This window comes from Erythrolamprus reginae, chromosome 3, assembly GCF_031021105.1.
Source record: "Erythrolamprus reginae isolate rEryReg1 chromosome 3, rEryReg1.hap1, whole genome shotgun sequence".
Lineage (NCBI taxonomy): Eukaryota > Metazoa > Chordata > Lepidosauria > Squamata > Dipsadidae > Erythrolamprus > Erythrolamprus reginae.
Window position 1 is genome coordinate 9,841,598 of NC_091952.1, and position 22,214 is coordinate 9,863,811.

At 40.2% G+C, this 22,214-nt stretch overlaps 1 protein-coding gene across 2 annotated transcripts; it reads left to right on the top strand.

The window, feature by feature from the left end:
* The first annotated feature begins 1,871 nt into the window (after positions 1-1,871).
* On the top strand, positions 1,872-21,357 carry YTHDF1 (YTH N6-methyladenosine RNA binding protein F1). Of its 2 annotated transcripts, XM_070744455.1 has the most exons (5): positions 1,872-2,662; positions 5,262-5,286; positions 8,445-8,524; positions 12,769-14,313; positions 19,719-21,357. In XM_070744455.1, the coding sequence occupies exons 1-5, from the start codon at positions 2,636-2,638 to the stop codon at positions 19,743-19,745; spliced, it is 1,704 nt and encodes a 567-aa protein (XP_070600556.1). In that variant the 5' UTR covers positions 1,872-2,635; the 3' UTR covers positions 19,746-21,357. The 2 variants fall into 2 exon arrangements, with proteins under 2 accessions (XP_070600556.1, XP_070600555.1); XM_070744454.1 differs by lacking the exons at positions 1,872-2,662; positions 5,262-5,286 and having other exon boundaries at positions 8,351-8,524.
* Positions 21,358-22,214: the final 857 nt, after the last annotated feature.

A 22,214-nucleotide genomic window follows, 5' to 3' on the forward strand; every position in this document is an offset into this window, starting at 1 on the left:
TTTGTATGTTTGGAGAAGCCATACGCTTCTTTGGCTGAAATGAATTGTGCCATGAGTGGATAACTACTAGTTCACACTGGTTCAACGAACTGGTAGCGGCAGAAGGGGAAGGCTCCGCCCACCCATCTGGACATCATCAAAAATGCTCTGTGCATGCTCAGAAGCATTGTGCATGTACAAAGCACTCCCGCATGCTCCTGTTTCCAAAGATGGTAGCAAAGGTAAGTCCAACCTATTACTGAAGTGTACAATTCTTCTTGGCTAACACTTTGGCTTCAACAGCAACTCACTATTGAACTATAAATCCAAACTACCTTCCATTTTCTTGTCATTTCCAGCATATATTAAAACAATGTTTTAAGGCTGAACCTTTTGCAGGAGGATATTCCCAGATGTATTATCAGCCCTTCTGCATAAAATAACTTGATGCTCCGTGATGCCTTGGAATCAGTAACTCTTGGCTTGTACAATTTAGACTAGTGAAGTGTGATCCATTGGTTAATGTTATGCAGATTTGGTTTGTAAGGTTAACTAAGTGAACCAGGGTTTTTCAAACTATTGCTAAAGGCCCCTTTGGAGTTAGGGCAATGTTAGTGAGCCTTTTCGGCACTGACTGCTGAAATGGGAGCATGCGCCCAAAACTGGAAGATTAGCCACCCAGCACGCATCGGGAAGTTGATCTTCCGGTTTCCGGCATGCACACCGGCCCCCTAGTCTTCCTGTTTCCGGTGTCCATGTGTGTGTGAAGACCCAAAAAGCAACGGATGACGGCTCTTGTGTCCGGGGAGAAGCCTATGCGTGCCACTTCCAGCATGCGTGGCATAGGTTGCAGCCTCCCAGGATGAAGTGATAAACATTTGTAATTTTCCCAACTAGCTTTAACAAGCGAAGTCCATGAAGGAATCCAGATGTGTCTCACACAGCAACCAAAATTTAGGACCGAGTTAGGATTAAATCGAAACTATACCTATTTTGTGCCTTGTGGTTATTGCAACATATATTGGCATAGCAAATTCAGTGAACCCTTTTCAATAACCCCTTTCAATACGGGGCGTGCATAAGTGCACCAGCGTGCCTGTCCTAATGTTTCCCTTTTATTAGTACCAAGATCATGTATCTAAACAGTGTTATATCTTTGTATACTACCAATATGTACTTGACAAAATAAAAGAAACAAATCATGGTTTTGCTTCATGTGTTTTAAGTCCAATGTGCTGAGCCTTGCAGGTTCTGAATTTGGATTTGACTGGCTGAATCCAGCTGTCCATGTGTTGCAGGATGAATTGTAGCTTTTAACACAATTTGTACGTAGTTGATTATGAACCATGATTAAGCAAACCATAGTTTAGGGCAATGTACTCTCCTGCTTATCATACTCAACGGGATGCAAAACAAAATTACGTTCATCAGGGAATTCATTAATGTACTTCAGAAGAGGACGTTAAAACAAGATCCTAATAACCCAGAGTTACAAACCATGTTTTGTGCTTTGTGTGAACTCAACCATCTCCTTAATAAGGCCAGAAAAAGGCAACCTTTATTTCGCTCCTCGGGATTATTGAGGCACCAAAGTTCAACAGGTAGCATTTGGCCGCATGGTCGGGCCACACCTGTTGAACTTCTACCTGTCCCGCGACTATTAAACACGAAGCAGCCTCATGTAGGAAAGCAGCCATTCTTCACGCCCATCTTCAAAATGAGTGCGGGGTTAAACTGTGCTGAGGGTGGGATTTTGGGAGACAGAGATCGGCCATGATAGCCCCCCTCAGCCTTTTCTCTCATTCCGATTGGCTCCAACTCTTCCCTGAGCCCACCCGCCGGCCTGCCAATTACCCGACCTCCATGGAGGATTGGGCGGGAACTTAAAAAACGGGGCGGGCCCGAGTTAAGAGATCGCTCGGCCTAACGGCCATGTCGCTCCTGCGCATGCCCGGCAGGTGATACCCTCCTCCCTCCCCCCTTTCGTCAACGAGCGCGCGGTGGCCTTTTGCTTTCCCCCCCCTCCCCTCCACATCCCGGCATGCTCCGCGCATCCGAGGCGTTGACGTCACCGGAGCCCGGTCTCCGCCGCCATTGGAGTTCGAAGGCTCCTCCGGCTGCCTGGGGAGTCTCCTTTGCCTTCCGGCCTGTCCGTTTCGTTTGGTTTTTTTCAAGGAAAGGCGAGGGAGAAGGAGCCGGCGGCGGCAAGAATCCAAAGATCCGGGAAAAGCGAGAGCAAGCACCGGCAAGCGCGCATCAGCAACTGGCCTTGTCTCTTTTTTCCCCCTCCCCCTTCCCTCCCCTCATCTCCTTGTGTGCGTGCGTGCGTGCGTGTGGGAGGCGAAGGATGTGAGGGAAGAAACGAGCGCGCGCACGGACGAGCCAGCGCGCGTGCGCGCGGCCCTCTTTTCCCCCTCCCTCCCTCTCTTCTTTTGACCTAACGCTCCCGCTCCCCTTTCTCACTCACTCCCCCCGCCTTCCCACGCATCCCCGCGCGTGCGCATAGGCGCCTTTCTCGTGGAGGGGAGGAGGAGGAGCGGTAGCAGCGAGGGAGGGAAAGAGAGCGCGCGCGCTCCTGCCTGGCCCCGCCCCTCCACTCCTCTTCCCTTTCCCCCCTCCCCAGCCCCCCTCCCCTTTATTTCAGGGCGCATGAGAGATGTCTGCCACTAGCGTTGACCCCCAGGTAAGTCGATGGGGGATGAGGAGGGCCCGGCCGCATCCTTTCCCCCCCCCTTCCTCTCCTTCCTCTTCCCTTTCACCCCCCACAACTCCCCCCTCTGCCTTCCTTGGCTCTCGACCAATCCTTGGCCATAACGCGCTTCCCCCCCCCCCCCCCCATGAATGCGGGGATGGCGCTCTGCTTCCCTTTCTCGCCCCCCCCGCCTTGATCGAAGCCAGCCTTGGCCAGGGGGCACGATGGGAGATGTAGTCCAACCCCTTTGCGTGGCCGGGGGGAGGGGGGATAAGCAGCCCAGTCAGCGAGGTTCAAAGGAAGAAGAAAGCCCCTTTCTTCTCTGTGGGCGAACGGCTTTCCCGTCTCTCCTTCCTTCCTTCTCTCTCTTCTTGCAGGCCTTTGTTAAGTACCAGCCTCCTTGGGCTCCTAAGATATACTGCTAAAAAAAAAATAAAGGGAACCCTCAAAGAACACACCCTAGATCTGAATGAATGAAATATTCTCATTGAATACTTTGTTCTGTACAAAGTTGAATGTGCACAACATCAGGTGAAATTGAATGTCAATCAGGGTTGCTTCCTAAGTGGACAGTTTGATTTCACAGAAGTTTGATTTACTTGGAGTTATATTGTGTTGTTTAAGTGTTCCCATTTTTTTTTGGAGCAGTGTATATTATCCAATCCTATCTTCGATTTGGGGTTGCTTGACTCTTCACCCCTCTTTTCAGGACGGCTTTGGAGGACTGGGCCTGGTGGCTTTGAGTGCCCGCTTAATGTCAGAGTATAAAAAACGGGAGGCGACCCCTCCTCCTGAGTCCAAGAGAGAAACCCTGATGGGGCACATCTTTCAACCTCCCCCTTGGATGGCGGATCTAAATTTGGACTCTTGGGTTAGAAACATAGCAACATAGATTGATGGCAGAAAAAGATCTCATGGTCCATCTAGTCTGCCCTTATACTATTTCCTGTATTTTATCTCAGGATGGATATATGTTTATCCCAGGCATGTTTAAATTCAGTTACTGTGGACTTACCAACCACATCTGGAAGTTTGTTCCAAGCATCTACTACTCTTTCAGTAAAGTAATATTTTCTCACATTGCTTCTGATCGTTAGGTCGGAGCAAGCCACCCAAAATCCATTTTTAGATAGTTACTGAAGACCAGACACCCCCCCCCCCCCTTTTCTGGATATTAAGTTTCTGTATCCTGAGTAGCTTTAAACTACCATTTCCGCAGGAATGTTCTTGCTAGCTTCAGGTTTCTCTCCTAGGCCGTATTTTTTTTTTCTTTACTGTACTTGATGTCAGCGAGAGCCTTCGTTTTTCTGTTTGAGCATCAATCCTTTATGCAGACGTTTTAGTCATTTTTCTATAATGGTTCCTTCTTATGTCAGCTGTTCCAGTGTTCAATGACCTGGGCCCTCCCACTTTCAGTTGTAAAGACTGGTCTTATTCTACGGGTTTACTTTTAGATGGGAATTCCCATCTAATTTTGTATCCCAAGAATTTTTTTTTAAAAAGAACTTCCAAAAGTGTATCTTTGCCCTTATAATTGCTTTGTAGTATTTAAATAGCTTAATATTATTTCTTGTAATTTTCCTGGTACTGTATGTAAAATGAAAAGTATAATTCACACGTTATGGGATCTGAGTCTCAAGACATAATGACTTGCCAAAGGCAACATAGGTGATACTTAAGTTTGTTTCTCAATCATTTTCTTGGTTCTTTACATTGCTGCCCTTTCATTGTGTCAAGAGAGACATTTCTCAGGACTTTTTTCTTGATATTTTTATCCCCCCCCCCCTTTTCTCTTGATATACTGGGAGAACAAATACATATGTCTATGTGCATATTCTTGTTGGAATTCAATTTCTTGCACATCAGATAATATTTTGTGGCTTGGAGGGTTTACTGCCTTTGCTAGGTCCTTCAAGAAGCCATTCCTTTTTCTTTAATCTGATAACTTAAAATACATATCAAGGGTTTGTGAAAAGTTTTGAATTAAAACCTTTTTGGAAGTGTTTCATGGTCAAAACAACTGTTGAAAAAGTATTTTGAGCTCAAAAGACTTCAGAGTGGTAGGCAATGCCCACTTCAGATGCAAAACAGATTTGATAGGCATTTCAGATTCAAAATATATAATGTGTATCAATATTTCTTTGCAGTCTGTAACTGAATTTTTTATTCTCCATTCCTTTTATTTCCTCTTTAAGACAAATACTGAATCCTTAATATTCATTATTGCATTATATTATCACCATGTGGCTATTGTTGTTTTTTTTTCAATCTCCTGAAAGGCCATTACAGTATACCCTCTTAACAATTTGTAAGTGGATATAATAAATGTAAATATTTTTGAAATCATGCTATATTTAATCAAAGACATAATGCTTTTAGAAATTAAAATTGAAGCCAGAGAAAATCTTGTGGTTGAGAATTATCTAGTTTTAAATATCTAAACAGACTCATCTGTCTTCAATATATAACACAATGTTGTATCACTATGATACATTTTCAATAGATGATAGTTTGCTACATTCTGAGGTCTCAATAAATGACAAATATTTGTTTTGTCTCTTTTATTGTACCCTGTGCTATGGGATGACAGAGAGCGAAAGGTCAGGATAATAAAGGTAAGAAAAGTTCTAATCTTAAAGATAGTTCTTCTGATAGCAGATTTATATGAATGTATTCAAGCAAATGTTTGGCTGTAAGTGATTCATTAAAAAATGAAAAGCCTCTGTTTTGTTATTTCTTTATAATGCTCAGTGAGATTTATTCCTATACTGTATATAAATTCAGTCCTATAAGTGTTTGTGCAGCTCATTGGATGTTTATCTACGTTTTCCTCTTAAATCTTAAAATTAATATCTATACTTTCCAGAGTAAAAAACCACAAATGATAAGAAACTTAAATCTTAAAAACAATTACAACAATGTTCTCTGCAAGCACTTGTTTCTTACACCCTTTTACTTTTTAAAAGTCAGAACATTCTATTTGAGTGGGTTTTTTCCCCTTAAGAAAAATCAAAAGTAAAAAATAATAAATTTCCAAGATGGTAATTTTTTTTTACTGCAAGTACAGCTCCTTTTTCTGTCATTGGAACATTATGAGATTATAAATCATGAGACTTGACACATCATCCCTCTTTTTCCACTGAAGCTATTTTTGGAGCACTTCTTCCAAAAAGTTGAACATGTTTGGGAGTGCAAAATGTAGAGATTATATCAGAAATAACAGTATTTGATGGGGGAGTTGCTGAAAGACAGTAGATCAATGGCAAAATCACCAATCCTGTTCAACCTGCTGTGAATTTGAATATAATTAGCACATCTTAGTAATAGCAAACTAGTCCTGACATTTTAGCATCAAAATGCAAATGTAAGACTGCATTTACATGTTCAAAGAAATGCTCCTTATTATGAAAGAGCATCTATTACGTTTACATTGATAGATAACATGGAATTTTAATTTTTTTCAAAAAAAAAATAACCTCATGTATTTGTAGCATATATATATACAAATAGTCCTTGACATACAACCACAATGGAGCCCAATACTTCTTTGCTGAGTGAAACAGTTGTTAAGTGAGTTTTGCTTCATTTTACAACATTTCTTGCCACAGTTATTAAGTGAATCACTATAGTTGTCAAGTTTAGTAACAGTTGTTAAGACAATCTGGCTTTCCCATTGACTTAGCTTGTCGAAGATTAAAAGGTGATCACGTGACCCCAGGGCACTGCAACAGTCATAAATATGAGTGAGTTGCAAAGTGTCTGAACTTTGGTCACATGACTACAGGGATACTGCAATGGTTGTAAAGATGAAAAACACTCATAAGTCAATTTTTTCATTGCTGTTTGTAACTTCTAACTCACTCAACCAACTCTTATGAGTCAAGGATTGCCTGTATATGTGCACATATAAAAAAATAAAGCATCTGCTGGTTCTGTTTCTAGTATAGTTTAATTGTTTTTTCATATTGTTAAGTAAGCTTTTCTTTAACAATATGCAGTATAAACTACATATGCAAAATGAAATAAGATATACAATTAAAATCAAATTATTCCTCAGTGCAATAGCAATAGGGCGAATTAAATTCCATAAGCTAAAGTTTAATTAGCACAATAAACTCAACTGGACACAATACTCAAACACACACACACACACACATATACATATATACAGTATATGTAAAGATAGTTATCAATGTAACAATTGAGCCGAACCTTTCTGTTGTTAAGCAAGACAATGAGTTTGCTCCATTTTATGAGCTTTCTTGCCAAAGTTGTTAAGTGAATCACTGCAGTTGTGAAGTTAATAGCTAAGTGAATCTGGCTTCCCCATTGACTTCGCTTATCAGAAGTTTGCAAGGGGGGATTTCATGGTCCCGGGACACTGGAATGGTCATAAATATGAATTTTGATCAAGTAACCACAGGCGTGCTTCAACAGTCATAAGTGTGAAAGTGATCATAAGTCACTTTCAGTAGTCACTGAATGGTTATAAGTCAAGGACCACCTGTATGTAAATGTAAATATATATATGTGTGTGTGTGTGTGTGTGTAGATTGTTCTGAGTTCGGGTTTTGCCCCGTGTAATATTTTGAGTGTCTATGCGACGTTTCGGTGAAATCACATTCACCATCATCAGGCTGAAGTTTTAAGCTTCGTGTTGCTGTAAATATGGATATGTACAGCATATTTACAGCAACACGAAGCTTAAAACTTCAGCCTGATGATGGTGAATGTGATTTCACCGAAACGTCGCATAGACACTCAAAATATTACACGGGGCAAAACCCGAACTCAGAACAATCTACATACATATACCCGTGAAAATCATTTATTATGGAATTTCTGTATATGTTTCTGTAACATACATAAATCTATTTAACTGCCCATTTCAAGTGATGGCACTAGGTGGCATTCATAATAAAGCAGTAAAAATACATAAAAACAATTAAAACAACCAAATCAAAATTAAAAGATGAAATCGCAATTTTTTAAAAAAATCACATTGGGGTCTTGGGTGAAATAAAAGCATGCCTTAGCTTAGAACATATCAAACATTTATTTATTTAATTGGATTTGTATGCTGCCCCTCTCCGAGGACTTTATTTGTTATGACAGAATGTAGTCCAGGATGAAAACCAAAAACCTCTGCTAATGATTTATCATACTGAGGAACATGTTAAAAGGTTATTAGAGTGAAATTCAAAAGATTGCAGAAACCACTATAAGTTGCTAAATACTATTAGGGATGTGCATATTATCTAAACCAGAATATTTAGATGGATCTAACTTGCCACTAATAAGTGCTATACAGAATCCATGTCATACCTTCAAGGCTTGAGCTTTATAAGGGCTATTCATTCAGCATTTTATTGATCTTTTCCCTGGCATGCTAGCTGACTTGGAGTCCTCTCAGCTTTGACTTCCTGCTTATACTAAATGCTTCAGCTTTCCTTTCTTGGACAAATATATTTTAATTCATTCTATGAGTCTTACTCTTCATCTTAACAAAACTGTGTTGCTGGTTGTTGAAAAACCTGTTTGTGGGGAATTCAGTAACTGGCATTTAGATAGTTTTTATAAAGAACAATGGTATCTTGAGGGCATGTGGAAGTGTTTTTCATCCTGTTTGAAATCTGACCTTTTCCCCTTCTCTAAATAGATAATGCTGTGGAATAAACACAGTTCTATTTGTGTATGCTGCCATGCTTTAGAAAACAGATCTTTATTGAAACTTCAAAGTGTGCGTGTTATAATTGCAGCTCTTCTGTTTCAGTGCAAAATGGTTCTCTTCATCAGAAGGATACAGTGCATGACAATGATTTTGAGCCTTATCTTTCTGGACAGTCAAATCAGGTTAGTCTATTTGCCTGAAAAGTGATTTAATTTTTTTAAGGGATTTTAAACAGTTTGAAGCAGTGAAATTTGTTTAAAGGGTTTTTTTCCCTAGAACACACACAATCAAAGGCCACTTACAGTTTATATTATTCTTGAATACATATTATTTTCATTGAATTTATAATAATAATAATACTGGTTTAAGTAAATCCACATTAGCCCTGAACATTATGATGACTTTATACAGTACTCATTTCCAAAGTAAAACTTTTTCTCGTGGATTAAAGTTGAAACTGTTATCATTTTAGAATATTAAATAGGATGGACTGAATCGGGCTTAAGTTGATATTTCCAGTTTTTATTAAATTATGAGGTATCTTTCTACTCTAATCAAGCTTTACGATTTGCTATTTCAAATTTCATTGGCTTACTTATTGATCATATTTATATGGCCACTCGCCTTATGAAAAACTTGACAATAAAAACCATAAAGCAGTGACACAAATGCACAAAATTAAAAATTGCTATTAAAAGACAAAAAAAATATCAGTTATTATCAACAATGGAGTTGCATAAACACAGAAAATTGATGGCAGAAAAAGACCTCATGGTCCATCTAAGTCTGCCCTTATACTCTTTCCTGTATTTTATCTTAGGATGGCTATATGTTTATCCCAGGCATGTTTAAATTCAGTTACTGTGGGTTTACCAATCATGTCTACTGGAAGTTTGTTCCAAGCCTCTAACTACTCTTTCAGTAAAATAATATTTTCTCACGTTGCTTCTGAGTATAAATGCTATTGCTATTGCTACTATCTGACGACTCATATTTCGCTATCCCGTCTCCGTTGCCCCAAAGCTTAACCTACAAACTTTTGTTTAAGAGAAGAAGCTCATTTGGGACAAAATCGGCACAAACAAACGTTGCTCACGAATACGCCCCCCCCCTTTTTTTCTTTGGCCCCTTGCCACTGTAAAGATCCCTCCCCCCCAAAAAAAACCCAAACACACCCAAATTCAACACCTCACCAGTCCCTTGAGGCCGCAGGCCCCATGGCTGATGGCACAACCAAGATTATGGCATGGAACCAAGATGTTCCATAAGGAGGGCACCGTTGCAGAAAAGGCCCACCTCTTGGGTTCCACCAAATGTAGCTCTTCAGCAGATGGCACCCTAGCATCCTTCTTCTGCCAGATACGATAGGGTTTTTTTATTGATAAGTACTCTGTATTTATATCTCTGTGTATCTTGTCTTATGGCTAGCTTCTATATTTACTATAGTCAGTAAATGACTAAAATGGGCTTCAGTTTCACAGAATGGGTTACTGTCAATTAAATAATTTTGAAAGATTTGAGTGCGTATGCCAGTTCAAAGGATAAACCAGTCTTCTAAAAACTAATGTGTAGACAATAGTGATAGGGTAGCATCCGCTCACAGAATAAATTTCTCATTTCATGCACTGCTCAAGTCTACCTTGAAGGTTAGGCCAATCCTCTAAAGCAGGGGTCCCCCAACCTGTTGTCCATGGCCCACTAGTGGGCCATGGAACAACTGGTGAGCACACATGTACACGTACATCCTCATTTGCACGAGCAGCGTGTGCACCTGTACTGGGTTCTAAAACCTGTTGCTACCGGTTCATGCACGCAACACTGCTGCACATGTGCAGAAGTGTCCTAGGAGGGTGGGCAGAGCCTTTTGCTGCTTCTGCTACTGGTTGGCCAAACCTGGAGCAACCCACTGCTGATGTGCAAGTTCCATTTGTGTGAGCGGCAGGTGCACGTGGATGCTATATGTGCAAATGGAGTTGTACACGAGCTTGCCATCTGCATACATGGAATCATCCACCCTTTCCCTGCTGGTCCGCAAAGCATGAAACATTGGGGGACGCTGCTCTAAAGCATATACCAGGGCATTGTAGAAAGGGAGCTATTCAAGCTGTAGAAAAAGGTAAAACCGAAGGGATAGGCTTTTGGAGAGATTGAATGAAGATGGCACTGGCTACATGATATGAAGACTCCTGATTCATGTGGTGCAGGGTGTAAAAGCAATGGGAGAGTTCGATGAGTTGACAGAAAATGAGCCAATGTAGCTTGCAAAGAAGATAGATTTGTAGAAAATGTGAGTATTGCATTGGCAGTTCTGTGTTAGCAAAAACTTCAGAAGAGAAGGATTTAGGGGTAGTGATTTCTGACAGTCTCAAAATGGGTGAGCAGTGTGGTCGGGCAGTAGGAAAAACAAGTAGGATGCTTGGCTGCATAGCTAGAGGTCTAACAAGCAGGAAGAGGGAGATTGTGATCCCCTTATATAGATATTGACAAAATTGAACGGGTCCAAAGACGGGTTACAAGAATGGTGGAAGGTCTTAAGCACAAAACGTATCAGGAAAGACTTCATGAACTCAATCTGTATAGTCTGGAGGACAGAAGGAAAAGGGGGGACATGATCGAAACACTTAAATATGTTAAAGGGTTAAATAAGGTTCAGGAGGGAAGTGTTTTTAATAGGAAAGTGAACACAAGAACAAGGGGACGCAATCTGAAGTTAGTTGGGGGAAAGATCAAAAGCAACGTGAGAAAATATTATTTGACTGAAAGAGTAGTAGATCCTTGGAACAAACTTCCAGCAGACGTGGTTGGTAAATCCACAGTCACTGAATTTAAACATGCCTGGGATAAACATATATCCATTGTAAGATAAAATACAGGAAATAGTATAAGGGCAGACTAGATGGACCATGAGGTCTTTTTCTGCCGTCAGTCTTCTATTTTTCTATGTTTCTAAATATTGAGGAGAAAGAATGACGCTGTTGGGATCAGGCTAGAGGTGAGCAGAACTGGAATCACTCAAGTGGAAGGGCGGTTTCAAAAATAGCTAGCAAAATGGACAGTTAAGGAGTGGCATTTTAAATTGGTAAATTGAATCAAGAATGTGGAATGCAAAGAAAATTAGTGATTATGTGAGCAAACAAAACATGAAACAGAGACTAAACGTATCAAGAAAGACTTAATGAACTCAATCTATATAGTCTGGAGGACAGAAGGAAAAGGGGGGACATGATCGAAACATTTAAATATATTAAAGGGTTAAATAAAGTCCAGGAGGGAAGTGTTTTTAATAGGAAAGTGAACACAAGAACAAGGGGACACAATCTGAAGTTAGTTGGGGGAAAGATCAAAAGCAACATGAGAAAATATTTTACTGAAAGAGTAGTAGATGCTTGGAACAAACTTCCAGCAGACGTGGTAGATAAATCCACAGTAACTGAATTTAAACATGCCTGGGATAAACACATATCCATCCTAAGATAAAATACAGAAAATAGTGTAAGGGCAGACTAGATGGACCAGGAGGTCTTTTTCTGCCGTCAGACTTCTATGTTTCTACTATAACAATGATTTTAAAAGGCCAGAATTTATGTCGTTATGGGAAATACGTAACACGGCAGATTGATGAATCAAATGTGGAAGTTTTATTATATTCCTTAATTGGGGTAGGCGAGAACACTCTGGAGTCCGCATTTAGTCTTCAGGGTTGGTTTTTTTCTTCTTCTTGAAATTCTTAATTTGCACAAAGGAATCCCCTTTGTTTCAGATCAGTACATGCTTTAGTCAAAGAATCTACAAATATTTGATTTTACTAAGATTTAATATAACTGCATGATGTTATATTGTTTGAGAACAGTTCAAAAGCAGTCAGATTAAATTAGCTCTAACATAATATTAATGTACTGTGAAGGAAGTTTAAAAATAACTTCTCACTTATCCAAACTGCAGATTTCCGAACAAAACATGTCTACTCAAATTGCTTTGTGTCCTGTGATTAATCCTTGAAGTCGTCAGTGAGAAACCATGTGAAAGAATTGTCCTGCCTTAATTTTGAGAGTTAAGAAGCAAGAGACATGTTTTCAGATTTAAGGCATTTACAGTATTTCTTCAATAAAAGAGAATACTGTATTTGAAATTCAGCATTGAATTGTGTGGTCGTTGGTGCTGTCTCAGCTTGGTGGTTTTCTTGTGGACATTTCCTTATCAATCTAGATAATATCGTCAGTGCAAACTCCACTTCCTTCTAGCACTGATGATGTTATCTAGTTGGGTAATGAAACATCCAGAAGAAAACTATCAAGCTCAGAAAGAACCCAAGAACCTCACAGTCTTTTATATTGTAGCGTAGATTTGAACTTTCCTGAATATTTTTTCTAGTTTAAATAATGTGATAAACAACTGAATTTGAAATTGTGGCTTTGTCGTTTAACAGAGCAACAGCTATCCATCAATGACCGATCCCTACTTGTCCAGTTATTATCCACCTTCTATTAGCTTTCCCTACTCACTGAGTGAAGCACCCTGGTCAACTGGAGGAGACCCTCCTATCCCATACCTTACAACCTATGGACAGCTGAGTAACGGCGATCACCACTTCATGCACGATGCTGTGTTTGGACAGCCAGGCGGATTGGGAAACAACATTTATCCACACCGGTTTAATTTTTTCCCCGAAAACCCCCCTTTCTCAGCATGGGGAACGAGCGGCTCTCAGGGGCAGCAGACCCAGAACTCGGCTTACGGAAGCAGCTACAATTACCCACCCAGCTCCCTCGGGGGTACCATTGTGGACGGGCAGACAGGATTTCATAACGATACTTTGAATAAAGCGCCCGGGATGAATAGCATTGAACAAGGGATGGTTGGACTGAAGATCGGCGGGGACGTCACGACTTCCGCTGTGAAAACCGTAGGCTCGGTGGTAAACAGTGCCGGGATGACGAACGCGTTGTCTGGCAATGGCGGATCGAACCTCAACCTGCCGGTATCGAAGCCAACCTCTTGGGCCGCTATTGCTAGCAAACCTGCCAAGCCCCAGCCCAAAATGAAAGCCAAAAGCGGGCCTGTAATAGGAGGGGCTTTGCCTCCGCCGCCTATCAAACATAACATGGACATAGGTACTTGGGACAATAAAGGTCCCATGCCCAAAATCCCAACTCCTCAGCAGCCCATCCCTTCTCCTCAGTCTATCCCACAGCCACAGATCATTCATCCAATACCCGCCCAGCCACCCCCGCTGACCCAGCTGCCCTACCAGAACCCTCAGCCGCCGCCCCCTCAGAACCGATGGGTGGCACCTCGCAACCGCAATGCAGCTTTTGGCCAAAGCGTAGGAACCGGTAATGAAAGCAACCCGCCCGGGAACACCCCGGCGAACGCCATCCCCGGCGGCGGAGGAGGTGGCGGCGGCGAGTCCCACCCTGTTCTCGAAAAACTGAAAGCCGCCCACAGTTACAACCCCAAGGATTTCGAGTGGAACCTCAAAAACGGACGCGTGTTCATCATCAAGAGTTACTCTGAGGACGATATCCACCGTTCCATCAAATACTCCATTTGGTGTAGCACAGAACACGGCAACAAACGTTTGGACAGCGCCTTCCGCTCTATGAATAGTAAAGGCCCGGTCTATTTGCTCTTCAGCGTCAATGGCAGTGGGCATTTTTGTGGCGTAGCGGAAATGAAGTCGTCGGTGGACTACGGCACCAGTGCCGGCGTGTGGTCCCAGGACAAATGGAAGGGGAAGTTTGACGTCAAGTGGATCTTTGTGAAAGATGTTCCCAACAACCAGCTTCGACACATCAGGCTGGAGAACAATGACAACAAGCCAGTGACAAACTCCCGTGACACTCAGGAGGTGCCCTTAGAAAAAGCGAAGCAAGTGCTTAAAATTATTGCTATGTACAAGCACACAACCTCCATCTTCGATGACTTTTCCCATTACGAAAAGCGCCAGGAGGAGGAAGAAGTGGTACGAAAGGTAAACTGGCTTTAGAACATTTTAATTCAGTTGGGGGAAAGAAGTCCACCCTGGAGGTAAATGGGAGTTCAGTGGTTTGCAAAGGGACTGTGTTTGTTTGTTTTTAAAGGAAAAAAAACACACTTATTTCGAAGATAGATATTACGCGTTCTTCAGATTTAACCCACAAGGCTTCAACCCTACGGCTTTCTTTTTTAAAACCTGCTTTATTCTAATAGGCCAAAAAGTTGAGATGTGTCTGCTATGTTAAATGCGGCTTAGTTTTCAGTGCTGTAATGGATGGTACAGGACTTGGAATGTGCAGGTAGTCCTCTACTTAACGACCACAACCAAGCCCAAAACCTCTGTGGCTGAGTAAGGCATTTGTTTTGCCCCATCTTACGACCTTTCTTGTTGCGGTTGTTAAAGTGAATCACTGCCGTTGTTAAATTGGCAACGTGGGTGTTAAATTAATCTGGCTCTTCCATTGATTATGATTTCACAAAAGGAGATCACAACCATCGTAACATAGGAGTCAGTCACCAAGGGACTGAATTTTGATCATGTGATCCTAGGGATGTAACGGTCGTAAGTGTGAAAAATGGTCAGAAGTCCCTGTTTTTCAGTACCGTTGTAACTTAGAACAGTCACTAAATGAATGGTTATAAGTCGAGGACTACCTGTAAGTAAAATATAAATCGCTCACCCATGCACACGAGCAACATATGTTTATGCTTTAAAGAAACGTGTATGAAAGAAATCCACAATTAACGGGGGGGGGGGGGGGGGTTGTACCTTCTATGGGATATTCTGGCTGCTAATTGAAGGGGAAGGGTTTAAAAAGTATCCATGTGGAAATGAAAGCCTTTTTACACAAATTGGATGTTGGTATCTCCTTAGCACAGGCATGCAAAACATTACAAACCCAGAATGCCACATTTTGTCTTAAAAGGAATTATTTGATGTTCAAAGTGGTCTGTTTTCAACCTTGTTTTGAGGTGTTTCAAGCTCATTATGCTTTCAGAATGATTGAGCAAGCCTGTTTCAAACACAGAACAATGGATTCAACCTTGACATGTAGTATTTTGAATTTGAAATTTTGTACAACAGTCCTATTTAGAAAAGAAATTAGTGTATTCAACGACAGGAACTATTTTCATATATGTAAAATTGATTGATTGTAACATTATTAATACAATATGATAGTACATTCTCAAGCATTGTGGCAATGACAGATTTAACCAAAAAGCAAAAGGACCATGGGGTTTTAAAAGGAAAAGACTATAAAGACTATAGAATTCACCTATAAATGAGATTCATCCAATGTCTCTTAATGGCATTAACAACAAAGCCATAGCACAAAATAGAAGCATAGACTGTTTAGTTTCTCCAAAATGCTGCAATGTAAGAATTTATCCTTATTAAAAAGATAATTGCAAATCTACAGTATGGTAGAACTCATGGGTTTTCTCAGGAACTTGGCATAAATAAAAATGGAAGGTAAAATAAGCACAAAAGTCAGAAGTGTGAGTTACTGTGACATTGAGTTCATTGTTAAAAATGAGATCTGGGGAATGTGTCTGTATATTTATATTAAACAGCTACATTTAGGTGCCTATTAGGCTTACAGTATTAATTTGTTTTTATTAGCTGCTGCTACAATGGTTGGTTCTACTGCACTATATTGTATCTCAGCTGCACTGGTGTCAGGCTTATAGTTACTGGTTTTAAGAGCTCTTTGGTTTACACCTTGCCCAGGTAGATTACAACATCTAATCAAGTATGGCTGACTTTGCTTCTTATTTGAATAGGACATTAACTAGAAAGTTGAGGATGCTTGCTGACTGGCAAATATAGATAAAAGGGGAAGGCAAACTACAGATACTCCTTGATTTACGACCACAGTTGAGCCCAAAATTTACGTTGCTAATCAAGATAGTGAATTTTGCCCGATTTTAACACCTTTCTTGCCACAGATGTTAAGTCAATCACTGCAGCTCTTAAGTTAGTGATTTTGCTTGTCAGGGAGTGGCAAAATAGTGGTCACGTGACCCTGGGCCCTGCAACCGTCATAAATTTGAACTAGTGGCCGAGCATCCAATTTTTGATCGTGTAGCATTTGTTTGTTTATTGGATTTATATGCCGCCCCTCTCCAAGGACTTGGGGCGGCTCACAACATATAAAAAGAACAATGCAATACAAATCCTAAATCCAATTAATATGAAATCTACTTATCTCATCTAAAATCCCCATTATATTAAAAATCAATCTTACCCATTCAACAGTAGCATACATATCATTCCTTGGCCAGGGGGCTAGAGTCTAATGGCCCCTAGCCTGGCAGCATAGATGAGTCTTTAAACTCGTACGGAAGGTGAGGAGGGTGGGGGCAGTACTTCTCTGGGGGAACTGATTCCAGAAGGCTGGGGCTCCCACAGAGAAGGCTCTTCCCCTAGGTCCCACCAAATGACATTGTCAAATTGACCTAGTTTAGCCTTATATACCACTTCAGAGTGTTGTACAGCCCTCTCTAAGCGGCTTACAGAGAGTAAGCATATTGCCCCCAACAATCTGGGTCCTCGTTTTACCCACCTTGGAAGGATGGAAGGCTGAGTCAACGTTGAGCCTACTGAGATTCGATCTGCCAACTGCTGGCAGCCAGTGAGAACTAGAAGTAGCTTGCAGTACTGCACTCCAACCACTGCACCACCAAGGATCTTGGTGTAATCATGGGCATGCTGCAACAGTCTTAAATCTTTTTTTTAGTGCTATTGTAACTTCAAATGGTCACCAAGCAAACTCTTGTAAATCAAAGACTACCTGTAGTTTCACATCACCCTGAGAAAGTGACAGCAATATGGCAGTATACGTCATAAGGAGTCCAGTTGAAGATGACTTGTTAGTTTGTGAGCTGTAGATAAATCAGGCGGAAGTATTTCTGTCCTTTTTGTAAGCTTAGTTGAATTACCTGAAATTTCAGGTGCTACCTTTACTTCACAAGATCCCCTTAGGAACAGAAACAAATGTCTTCAGCTGAATATTTATTTGCTTGTAGAATTTCAGTCTGCTTGCACCAGCTTTAATTGTTTACACTGAAGCACAGAACAAAATGATCTCACCTTGCATTGCAATAACAGTGTGACAGGTTATTGTATTTCAATGCCATTATTTACGTTACAGAAATGATATTTTAGCTACACCACTGTCTATCAAATATTTGCAAACAATTTACAGAACACAACAGAGCAATTAGATTTAGACTGACACATAAATTAATGCATATAACTGATACCTACAGGGGGGAAAAGAAGCAGGTTTCTTGGTGCAAAATAAACTTGCCTTCTGGATAGCATTTTATGCTTCTTTCACCTTAAAATACCACCATGGATTGTGGCTTTGGAGTTACTGTAATGTAAAAGCTTCTGTGTAGTCTTTTTTAAAGCATGAACATGCTTTAGGCAGTGAAGTGTGTGGCTGCAGCAGTTTTATTTCTAAGGAGTGGTGAGCCTGAGCAATCTTGGAAGATCATGTGTTTCGAGTACTATATTTCCCTCTTTTTAAGGTCCTATTCAGTTTCAGAAGTGATGCAGAACCTGCAAATGCCAGAGAGTATCCTTGAAGACATGCAGGTCTAAAGTATTCAAAATAATTTGCATGGTTTACCCCGTTTAGGATATACAGTGATACCTTGTCTTACAAACTTAATTGGTTCCGGGACAAGGTTCTTAAGGTGAAAAGTTTGTAAGACGAAACAATGTTTCCCATAGAAATCAATGGAAAAGCGATTAATGCGTGCAAGTCCTAAATTCACCCCTTTTGCCAGCCGAAGCACCCATTTTTGTGCTGCTGGGATTGCCCTGAGGCTCCCCTCCTTGGGAAACCCCACCTCCAGACTTCTGTGTTTTTGCAATGCTGTGATTTCACTGAGGCTCCCCTCACTGGGAAACCCCACCTCTGGACTTTCGTTGCCAGCAAAGCGCCCGTTTTTGCACTTCTGGGACTCCCCTGCTGGGATTCCCCTGCAGCATCACAAAAACATGGAAGTCCAGAGTTGGGGTTTCCCATGGAGGGGAGCATCAGGGGAATCCCAGCGGTGCAAAAATGGGTGCTTCGCTGGCAACAGAAGTCCGGAGGCAGAGCATCCCAGCGGCTGTGGTGGGTTTGTAAGGTGAAAATAGTTTGTAACAAGAGGGGAAAAAATCTTAAACCCCGGGTTTGTATCTCGAAAAGTTTGTATGATGAGGCGTTTGTAAGACGAGGTATCACTGCATAGTTTTTATCCCGTTGATCAGCCAAAGGGTTTTTGCTGACAAAGGTTTTAAGGCCTTTAAACATTTAAAAAAATGGAGTTAAGGAGCCAAACTATTTATTAATCTAAATCCTTTGAAACATGAAATTTATAAGAATGATGAGAGGATGTTGAATGGGGAACAGAAGCCATCACTTGTTCAGGATATTGGAGCTACCGTTTTTAAAATTGACTCAGAAAGTTTTCACTGAAAAAAGTCCTAAATCACAAATGTCTATGGAGATTTTCAGTCATCAAAGTCAGCGTTGCCCTAAAGATGCTTTTTCAAAAGGCAATTGGACTTTTTATTTATTTTTCCTTGATAATTTTTCATTTCTCATCCCAGAAACTTCTTCAGTTGAACTTAGCAGGGAACTGAAGAAGCTTCTTGGAGAAGACAAAACATCTTCAAGGGGGGGGGGGGGGGGGAGTCATGTTTCCTTTTGAAAAAGCACCTTGGGTCAAACCGTAACATTTTTCCCTGCCCTTAAAGTAACAGGTTTGTGGGTCTGCGCTGAAACTATGTACTTTATGATACCTATTTCTGATGTGAAGAAGGCTACATTGAAGATTAAAGTTCCTTATACACACTCTTGAAATGTTTTCACTTTATATAATCCATTCATATCTATTTTCTGGTGTGCCATGAATATTTCCCCAGCAAAGACAAAGATATATGTACCATGGATTACATCACTTTACATCAGCAGAGTCACTTTCCATTCCATAGAGTCCTAGAAACTGCAAAATATACTGCTCTAAGCCTGGTTTTAAAGTGTTACTTGTAATTTTACAAAGAAATGTACTTCTCTATATTTGGAGTATTTCTTAGTTTTACAGAAAACACTGCCTTTAGGTATCCTAGTTTAGCCCTAGGAGTTAAAATTATCATGAAAAAGCTATATTGTGGTATGTTTAAAGTATATAGCATGGCATGAAAGCAATTTCCTTGTGTTTTATTATAAGAAAATATTGTTACATCATATGCAGCCACAGTGTACGTGCAACAAAATAGAAATTTTAAAAGATTAGGTGCCCCATTGTTTTAGGGTGATGCAGCTTGTAAAAAATATTAACACGGGTAAAAGAGTTTTTATTGGGTTTTCACATTCTAATTTCCTGTTTTTCTCTTTGCAGGAACGTCAGAATCAAAATAAACAATAAGAATAAGCATATATGGTTTGCTATATATATATACATATACATATATATATATATACTAGAACTGATATTAAATTTGATTATGAAAAATTGAATCTTTTTTTAAAAAATGCCTTGGTGCTGTGTATTCTGGCATCAGGAGATTATAAAGCTTTGAGCTCCAATATCTCTTTTGCAGGGGAAATTCAAATCTTGCATCTTTTAAGTACACTGTAGTGGGAGGGTTTGGGTTTGTTTTTGTTTGCCCAGCTGAATATGCATTAAGTTGTAATCTTTTCTGTGTAAAATGCTGTAGAATCCATTAATAAAGATGTTTCTTGTTTTTTTTTATTTTTTAAAGTTGGTTAAACAAGTTCATCTACAATTGAAGATTTTGAAAAATATTAGCCCTTTTCCAAAGACCTATAATTGTGGCACAAATTATGTTTCCAATCTGAAAAGTCATTGCTTTTATATTTAGGTTCCATAGAACTCCCTTGTCTCGCCATTCCCACAGTCAGTTTGATTCTTATGGCAAGTAGAAACAAAAATACCAGTTTGTTTTATATATATATTTTTAGAAATAACCTGTGTCAAAAATATTGGCATTTAATTTAGCAAGCTCGGGTTATTCTATGAAGTTCAGCTTTATCTGTCACGTTCGTTATTTTTGAAATATTTTAAAAGTATACGTCTGCCTTCCTTAACACAAAATCAAAAAGGCGTAATTCACTGGGGTAATTTCGCATGCAAGAAGTATAAATGGGATTTCACACAAACACAATTGTACATTTTCATCACTTGCAGTTATTCTTTTGTGGATATTGCATGAGAAATATTCCTCATGGATTGTACTTTATGTCTTAAATTATTTTGTCTATAATTGGTGAACATTAATGAACATCTGCGTTGTATCATACCTTGCAAGAAAAAGCTGACAAGTTTCCTACCATAATAATTTTTTTTTTTGCTTTATCTGTAGCTTTTAATCATTTAAATATGTGTTTGACATTGCAGGGGCTTGGGCAAAATGTGGCTTTTAATTTCCCCCCTGCTTTTTAATATTATTAAATTCATTTCTTTTAATCTCCCGCCCCCTTTTTTCCCCCCACTCACTCCCTTCAGGAAGTCACTTAAGATTTTTATACTAATAATGGTGAGCTTTAATCTCAGACTCATACGACGGATTATGCTTCAGATGTTTAAAATTGATTGTGTGTGCGTGTGCCTATTTTTTCTGTTGGATGAGTAAAAAAAAACTGTTTTAAGAAATGAACCTTCTGTTATGTTTTTGTGGAATGAGGAAGCTGTCGGAAGAAGTGGCCACCAACCGGAGTTTTCAAAAAATTTAGCATGAATTCTTGGTGCTCATGCCTGTTGCTCTAGCACATTGAATCTGCACGTGTTTAATTGTAGAGGATCTTTTACTTATATTAGAAAGCAGATATCTTCTGAAAAACAATATTTACGCAAGAGGACCTCCAATTTAAATGAAAGTTTTAAGCTGTATCATTTAGACTTGTATTTAGAACATATAGCTTTGTCTGTTGCTTCTGATGTAAGGAGTAATGGAACAGCATCAGATTAACTTTTTTCCTCTAGGAGAATACAAGCCTTAATAAATAATACCTACTTAGCAAGTGTGACGTTCTTTCATTTTCCTCCCTCTTCCTTTATTTAGCCTTCACCACTTTCCTCCTTCACTAAAATGGGTTAAAGAGATGACAGAGACCTTCACTAAGAGGCTGGTCGTGGGGTAGACAGCTTCTAGGACTCAAAACGTGGTTTGGTTATGCTCTCCTAGGTGTCCTGCTGTAAGAAAAGAGGGCGGTTCTAAGCACACATGAATAAGATGATGGGTGTCAGGTAAATCACCTGTCTTTTGTGCAGCAAAATCCAGACTTCCTTTTATAATTTATATTTTGTTCACAGTTCATGACCTTTGCATATAGTGTCGTCAAAATTCAGACGCTTGGGAATTGGTTCACATTTATGACTGTTGCTACGTCCTGGGGTCACATGATCAACTTTTGTGACCACATCACAAGCAAAGTCATTGGGGAAGCCAGATTCACTTTTAACAGGTTACTAACTGATCAGCTACAGTGATGCACTCGAAAAACTGGCAAGATAAGTTGTAAAACTTTAACAATAGAAATTTTGGGCTCAAATCGTGATCTTAAGTCAAAGTACCACCTGTTTAGGCATTTACGAGGGTCGCCCAGAACGTAATACACCACTTTTTTTTTCTTAACATTTATTGAACACAATGAAACTTACACACAAGAAAGAGTGATGTTTCTTCTACACTTCCTATTTTTCCCATGTAATCTCCGTCCCGTTCTGTGGCCTTCCTTCAGCGAGACACAAGGGCGTGTATGCCCTGTCGGTACCACTCCTTGTTCTGGTCATGAAGCCATTTCTGCTCTGCCGAACCATCTTCTAATGGCCTCACCCTCTGTGCCCAGCGACTAACCGTACTTCTGTTGATTG